Below are 8,642 nucleotides of genomic sequence, written 5' to 3'. Positions count from 1 at the left end.
GTCTCTGTCTGTCTCTTTCGCTCTGTCTAGATCTCTCTCTCTCTCTCTCTCCGTCTCTGTCTCTCTGTTTAGATATATCTGTTTCTCCATCTGCCTACATCTTATTTGCATCTGGATAATTTTGTATTATATAATACATCGTAATGTGTGTAGAAGATCCGCTTTCACGCGCCTCATGTATTAATCAATAACCAACAAACAAAAACGCCAGTACACGGAAACACAATTATTACACAATACATATATGTATACAGAGTTTTTATTATTAACCAGTCACCCTTCAGTAGCTAAGACAACGCAACAAAACGGCCGATCTAATCAATCAGCCATAAACTTAGCAACTACCGCTACCTGACAAATAAGTCTGCAATGCGTGGTAACGCGATCTTTACCAGAAGCCCAATTTCATAATGTACAAGGAAAATCTTTACGATTATTAAACGGCGATAGAATAGCGGAAACGGTTATATATACAGTAACGTATTGCTTGCATTTTTTTTTAATTTTACACAGTTAGGTACATTGACTTGAATGAAACGGAAGTACCTGAAAAGCAGGCCAAAATGACCTGAGCTGTAATTACTGGTAAAACTGACTCAGCATGAGGTATCTTGGGTACATCAAAATATGATTTATGCAAAAACTAGTTCAACACATCAGACAGTTGATTATGAACCAAGTACTTCATAGTCACTATGGCAACGATATGCTACAGTATCTTTAATGCAGTTTGCTGACAAACATAATAAAATAATATATCGTATACACAAGAAAGCAAAATACAAAGTATAAACCAGACTCACTGGCACACAACAATCTGTATTACGTATACCAAAGTACGTTCATAGTACTTTTGTAACTACATCAATGAACAAAACAACACTTTTTCGAAACAATCTGCATCACATGCTACTTGACGTGGTTTGATATAAGCAAAACCATATCGTAACCACCACTTGTTATCATTGCAGATATTGTAATCTTCAGTTTGAAAGAAATCTACATCTTGTACAAGGAGGAAGTGCTCTATGTTACAATTGAAAGGGAAGTTTATGTACTTTACATCTCTCTGTATGCTACCACGTGGCCTTGTATTCTGCCGGTGAGGAAGCACCTCGGAGTCCATGTTTCATTTGTGCAGACGCCCACTGGCTTCACTGTAAAATCAAGATTGACAGGAATAACATTATTGGACTCGATTCTGAATCAAAAGCTACAACAAAATCAAACTCCATCTCCCCTAGGTAAAGATTTTAATCCATTTTCAAATACTATAACACTTTACTTGTATTTTGATACTCCAATACTTCTAAAAGACTCTTGCCCATACATCTCCAAGCAGATGTTGGGATAGCAGATCGTAACGTTTTCTGGCTGCCGAGGTTTTAAAACACACATCCAACTTGGCTGCCAGTAAGAATTACGATTTCCCATTCCGATATCTGCTGGAAGATTAATCATGTCACTGCTTTATCCGAGTAGGTTAAAAGCAAATGCCAAAAGCATTTCTGTATCTGTATCTTCGGCGTAACACATCATTTAATGTTGATGACTCCGTTTCCTGGTTTGTCTACATTAGTTCTTACCTGTTTCCGGTGTTCTAGTTTGCAATGCTGAGCTGGTTCATGGCTCCAGTTATTTCAAAGCCATGGTGAACGTTAGTGATATACAGTCCGCAGTTTCTCTTCAGTCGCGCTGATTGCTCTCCCAGTCGGCGGCATCTTAGTTTGAAGTAACTGCTTCTGCATATATACAAAAGACACAATAAAAGTGTATCAAATTTACACCAGACCTTTCAATTGGCCGATATCCATCTCCTTGCCTTAAGTTGGCAAAAGGCATGCGTACATATGAGTCATCGTTAAAAATGCAATAAACGTTCAGTAAGAGATTCTGTCTATGCTGGCAAGTAAAAATCCTCCAGAAATTAAGACCTGAATGTAATATGGTAAACTATTATTGCCACAAAGATTTCTACCAATGGTCAGCTATGTGCAAGCTAAGAATTGGCGCCCACACATCAGAAATTGTTTATAAGTAGCCATGCATGAACTTCCACTAAAGCGTTATGAAAACTCTTGTTTTTCCTGTCTAGTTTTCATCCTTTTTTATTTTGGTATACCCAAATCAAAAAGGCTATTTTTACTCACACAAAAAGCTTACCTTGAAAGCCTTGACCGATCTGCAATTCTGCTTGCTTTGTCCAGGATCTCAGTGCTCTCCACATACAGGCCGAGCAGCTCTTGTTTCATGGAATCTGTTAGACTTATTAGAAGAGAATAGACCTGGTCCAATTTCCACTCTTCATTGGCGAATTTCTTCTCCCACTCTGCATGCTTTTTCTGTGAATTATCTAAAGCTGTTAGAGGGTGGCGTAAGAACTGTATCGTTGTATCGTACATGAAGGCCATGCCAGATTTATAAGGAACAATCATGCACTGTAGGTTTTGATACTTAAATGCATTGAAACATTTAGTAACATTTTGGTAATCCACAGTTACAACTTATGTATTCAGTGGTGGTCAAGCCAAGATAAGATATTTGATCAAAAAGTTGTCCAGAAAATAACTAGAAACATTTGCCAAAATGTTAATCTCTATAACTGATGAATTTTTCTCATTGATTATGTAAAACAGATCCTCATTTGCCTGAATAATATCAGTTGACCATATTCACCAAAATAACGACTTGTCTAATGACAGTCTTATCTTAACAAAGGCGGGTTCTTCTTAGTAAATTACGCAATTTTTATAGTAATTTGCATAAGTTACGTCACTTAACCCCTAATTGCCTATGAAATCCCCACCATTAACCATCATGGATTTATGACATTTAGTTTATCATGAAAATAGTTTTGATGATAATATTTCATATCTTCCAATCTTTCTTTCTTTTTCAGTTACATTATTGACACATTATTGACATTTATTGACACAACAAAAGTACAGCGACTTTCGTAATGACTTTTGCTAAACATACAGACAGATGTCAGATACGTAGGTAAAACAGAATTGATTTTAAATATGACACATGTTCAAACAGTCCATATTTATACGAATTAAATCTTGATTTGCATTATCAGTATATAATTATGCCAAGCAGCTCCTAAGCTACATACATATACCAAAATATCAACTCTTGGGTTATCCTCTTTCGAGCATTAAAAACGTCCCTGTAGTTCCAGAACAAGCTGTCAGATGACGTCACTTCTTTCCGGGCACAAAACCATATCAGTCACTAAAAAAATTGTGGCAAGCATAACATTTCCAGAACACGTAATATGAAAACCGGAAGTGCCACTATCTGCAGTACCAAGGAAAGAAGAGAGAGGGCCCAAAATCTTATCATTGCCAGCTAACAAGAATCCAAGTTCCATCCACGACCTTCGAGTTATGCTGTTCACAGACCTGAAAACATAACCTTCTTGGCTAGGGAACTACGACGTACTTACTGAATCAGATATAGATGCAAGTGCTCCACCCTCCAGAAGAAATGAACCGGCAAGAAACGCGAAACCCACGGGACCAGTTGCCGCTACACCTAGGCATGCCAGAGCGCCTGCACCACCGAGGCATAGTCCTGCTGTTCCCGCTGAATCGTGCTTTTTCTGCATTCCACGCACCCGGCCTGCCGCAGCTTTTCCCTGCGCCGAACGCAGCTTGTCAAAGCCCTTACTGCAAAGGGCTCGCACGGTGCCGCCCTGCAAACAACGGCGTAACTTATTTTCTTTTCAGACAAAATGGGAGTGGAATGAATTAATTTTTTTAATTGCAGATTGCAATTTAAAAGAGCAGATGACCATTGTGAAAGTTGCTTTTTAGGACATATTGAAAACACAAATTAAATTGTTAAGCGTGCTTAGAACCATCCCTTAGCGACTAGTTTCGTGTATTGGCATGCATATGGAATATTTATGTTTGGTTTTGAAATTTTACAGTCAGATGTGTACTTCCTATGTCGCAGGGTATGAAAACATTTTGTAATGTAAGCCCTAGAAATGGTAATTCGACCCTGTAGTGGGACCCTACAGCATATCGGGGCAGAAATAGAATTAATCTTAAACACACCTGTTTTATGCATGCTTCCATTTTTTTGTTGGTGTGCCTCCATTCCTCGAGAATTTCGCCATCCATGCCCTGTAGCTCCTCATCGTCGTCTTGAGCATCAGTGGTGTACTCAATGGTGTCTCCTGCGAATGCCTGGGCACGACGAACTAGTTTCTCGGCCTCGTCCTTGAACTCAATAAACCTAATAACAAAAGAAGAAATATGAATAGGAGGTCTGTAAGTGACAACAAACTTGTCGATTGAGCAATTGAAGATGGTAATACCTGTACTGATCAGTTATAAAGAAACTAGGGGCTAAAGCAGATACCACTTTTCTTCCGAAATCAAAATCTAACTGCCACAGCATGTTAACACTAAACAATTAAAATGGGAGTCCCATAATCGAGCCTGTATTTCTTAGGGGGTGGGGGATAAAAACCAAAACACATATTGGTGGTATCATTATTTTGCGTTGGAGAGGCCAACGCGAAAGCCAAGAAAAAAAACGTGAATACTTCAAGATTTACAGTAAGAAGAACAAAGTAAGCTTACTTGTCTCGGCAACTATAGATGAGGTCCGTCATCTCTTCGTGCATTTTTTCCTCAGACGTCATCGTTTTACTGAAAGTGAAAGTACGTCTTTATAAGATAAAAGCAATTAGCCATCTGGCATGATTTTGCAAATAAAGTATATCAGCAATAAGATTACCGTGCCTGGTGGGCGAAATGGGAGTGCAGCCTTTTTATTAATTGTATAAAGAGAAAAGTGCAGTGCCTCTGCAATCTTATTTTGTCAGAGGAAATAACTTCATATATTCGAAATGATAAAAATAATGATATAGAATGAAGTTCACGGTCGAAACAATACTTAAGCACGGAAGTACATTTACAGTGGCATCAGTGCCTTTACTCTTGCTTTCAACATGCCTCTTATTGTGGTATTGTATAGTATATGAAGTGGCGTCGTGTGGCGTAGTGGATAGAGCGTTCGGCGCTCAACAAAGGAGCCCCGGGTTCGAACCTGGGTCGGAGCACGGGGGCATGTCCGAACATGCGCACCGACGTTGTGCCCTTGGGAAAGGCACTTTACACGTATCCCCCCTCAACTAGAGGGACAAGTCTCCAACGGCAGTTGTCTTCAGCTGGCGGACGAGAGCAGCGCCAGGCGGGCTGGCGTAGTCAAGGCGGAACTTGAGCGTAACCAAGTCACCGGCAGCTCGCTGCAAGCACCCGAACCGGAACCAGCACGTCTCCCTCGATGGATCCGCTGGGGAAGACGGATGCCCAAGTGTGTGGGTCTCAGATTCGCAACCTGTTATCCACCTTAAACAAATCCACGCGAAGGCTACCGTGTCAACTGTGACCCTCACTCAGGTGTAGGGACTGACACGGTCATCATACTCGGAAAGTCTGTATATCTGTACATGAATCTGTATCTGTGCATGACTATGTATCTGTACATGAATCTGTATCTGATTACAAATAAAGATCACGAGTGATTGCCATAGTATAGTATATGGTACGCAATTTTGGCCAGTATGCCGCTATTGATGCATGTCCTCCACTATTGACTTGTCTAATCTCAAATGCAACAGAACGGCGCGGTTCTTGTTGTGGAAACATCAGAGAAGAAGGCTCAAACAGCGTGTTTATTAGGACTCCCCTAATATTTGACTGTGTAAATGAGTAAAGCAAGTGCATGCGTGACTTCATCTGGGTTTACCAGTAAAGAAGCGTCCGTGCCAGGTGTGCATTCCACTGCCACCCATTGCAGGCTTTTGCAGCCAGTATAAACAATGGCAATGACATCATAGTTCTTGTATTGCTTCAAGACCGCATTAACACGATATATTCTTTCATTGAATATCTGGATCACTTATACGCAATTTCTTTCATCAAATGGTTGATTTTGTAATGTGTGTGCTTGCTTGCTTTCGTGGGTGGGAGGGTAACCTGTGAAGCTGCGTATGTACTTGTTTTGCCCTTCCTTCACATTGCAAAAAATAATAAAAAAAGGAGACACTCAGTAAAGAATGGCGTGTTATAATTTCTGTTTTTACTTGATGGACAGGTACATTAGTAAAACGGAGCAAGCTAGAAGCGCGCTGTGTCTTCAGTATAAATTTTAGTGAGTGATAATGTTCAGATGATATTGCCGGCAATCTTCGGAGCATAGATGTGTACGTATTGTTGTTGCCCCAGATGGTACGAGTGTAAAGTTTAGGAATGTAAAGTTAAATAAATATACAAAATCATGTGATTAGATTTATTACAGTAAACATCCTCTGAAACATCTACATACAACAAAGTAAGTCTATCAGACCACACGAGCAGCGCACAAAAGTATTATATGTGTTCTTGTTTGTATGTTCCTTTTTCTGGTTCCATAGTCCATTGGCTTTCTAAGGTGCTGCAGTGGCATCCGGGTTTAATGTATTGAGTTTTAAAGGTACTATGGTCTGGATTTTTTGAGAGGTCAATTGGTCTTTGGGCAGGGGCTACACACACGTTGAAGTTTCGGGCTCGCTGCTTGGTAACGGCACGTGCGCGCTAACATGGGACGTGGCTCAGTTGCTGTATTGTGTTGTGCCAAACACCGTGCCCACGAGCTCACAACTACGACTTCAAGCCTATCCATAGGTCATTAAGTAACCTCTGAAACATCTGCATGCAGCCAACGTTATCATGTATGATGTCCTACATACAATTATCTTGCAACAAAGCAATGCAGAACTCAAGAGCAACGCACAAAGGTTACGCCATCTTTAAGTGTAGAATCACGGAGAGTTTGTGTTCCTGTTGTTATGTTCACAGTCCGCGACTCAACAAGGCAAAGGTAGCGACGGTTGCAAGGAACAAAGGCTTATCATGAACAAAGATAAATCTCTGTCTAGAGGCAGTGAGAGCCAGCAGCAGGCCCTTGTCTTGGGAGGTAAATGGAAGATTTGGATGTTGTTTGCAACGTGTGAAAAATAAATCTTTGTGAGACTGACGGGGCGTGACATACGGCGCGGGTCCGTGCCTGTTATTCTTGGGCTATTACTGGTATCAACTCGAGGAAGGATGTAATCAATAGTCAAATTATGGAATAAAACGTACATAAGTGTTGGCTTACCCTTGAGCTGACCGGAGTATCGAACAACTGACGCTTGGTGCCGTCTCTTCCACGGAAGACTAAGAGAGGAAGGCCGCTCTGCAAAAGTGAAGTTGTCGATCGGGTAAATGCTGACGATTAAAAAAAAGGAACTGGCCTGGGCAGGTTCTCTTTCCTTTAGCCAATGAAGTCCCTCTAGGTGCCTAGTGATTATTGGTGGCGTTTTCGCTCCGTTACGAGCAACCAATCAGCGAATTTGTTGACACAAAGTCCTGTATACCAAGTGCATTTCTGGGAACGAAACCGTTGCTGACGTCTCATCTTGGAAAGCCCACTTCGCTCCTACAAGCTACAGCTATATAAGCAAATATGGACATACAATGGTTATGGTGATAATATTTGTATAAACGTCGGTTCCAAAGTTAATCCCTCGTCAATCCTATAGTGAGCTACCATCCACACTCCTAAACGTATGGCTCTTCAGTAAGTTTAATTAAACATCACAAGTGGACCAAAGATATCGATAAGTCTATAATCGAATGCTGTAGTAAGCCTAAAGAGCTTGGTAAGCCAATGCTTCATTGCCCGGGTATTTTGCTTGCTCCAGCGAAAGCTTTTTGTAAGACATGTATACATCTCAACTTGGAATGGTTGACTTTGCTGGCAGCATACAACAGATGTCACGGAACGATACACATTGGAATTCAAAACCTGCCCAAGCTCTGACTCATTGTTACCATTCTTTATTCTTTCTGAAGCATGTGATCCTTGTGTTTGTCATCTGAACACCGGGAATGGTACTACCATGGCCTGGGGCATCGAAGGCTTTTGTAATTCTGCAGGGTACCATAAACTTGGAAGGTCAACTTTGAAGGATAGAATTTGCGATGTGAGAAAAGTCATGGGAACTACACGCTAATCAGTCATGGCGCATGACGGCTATGAACTTCTCTGACAACCTCAAGTTGTAAATTGTCTATGGCGTGGCCGTGTAAAGTTCTGAGCTGTCACTAATATAAGTACTGGACTGTGTTTACACAATTTCTCGCTTGTTGAGGTTGATCTACACCTCTGGGTGTTTTAACCGCCGGGCGAATATAAGTACTAACAGTAAAATAACACAACCTTGGAACGTATCCAAGCTGTACAATCACTGTGTCAAATAAATCTTGTTCAAAGGGGCTCAAACAGGTTGTGCCACACACACACAATGGTATTGACTTAACTCCAAGTAGATTTATAACTATGGCCCTTGCTGAGTAAAGAGACTCTTTTTTTCACACAACCAAGTCTTTTATTCAGCCGACGTTTCGGTGACTCTGTCACCTTCCTCAGGGCAATTCTGACGGGTTCACAATGTACTTGCCCTGAGCAAGGACATTATACATACAGAAGTCAGGTTGGTAAGACACTGAGTAAAGAGACTCTTTTTACACGACCAAGTGTTTTATTCAGCCGAGGTTTCGGTAACCGTCTGTCACCTTCCTCATGGTACTCTTCTG

At 41.0% G+C, this 8,642-nt stretch overlaps 1 protein-coding gene across 1 annotated transcript; it reads right to left on the bottom strand.

Annotated features, from left to right (window-relative positions):
* Positions 1–249: 249 nt before the first annotated feature.
* LOC109471512 lies at positions 250–7,262 on the bottom strand. The gene is made up of 7 exons (XM_019770850.1): positions 7,162–7,262; positions 4,599–4,667; positions 4,068–4,248; positions 3,452–3,700; positions 2,164–2,342; positions 1,587–1,742; positions 250–1,157 (listed from the first exon to the last, which is right to left on the bottom strand). Exons 2-6 carry the CDS (start codon positions 4,658–4,660, stop codon positions 1,601–1,603), a joined length of 813 nt encoding a protein of 270 aa, XP_019626409.1. The 5' UTR covers positions 4,661–4,667; positions 7,162–7,262; the 3' UTR covers positions 250–1,157; positions 1,587–1,600.
* Positions 7,263–8,642: the final 1,380 nt, after the last annotated feature.

This window comes from Branchiostoma belcheri, unplaced genomic scaffold (genome assembly GCF_001625305.1).
Source record: "Branchiostoma belcheri isolate BF01 breed outbred unplaced genomic scaffold, Haploidv18h27 scaffold25, whole genome shotgun sequence".
Taxonomy (NCBI): Eukaryota; Metazoa; Chordata; class Leptocardii; order Amphioxiformes; family Branchiostomatidae; genus Branchiostoma; species Branchiostoma belcheri.
Note: the sequence above shows the minus strand (reverse complement) of the source record. Positions and strands in the feature narration are given on the sequence as shown.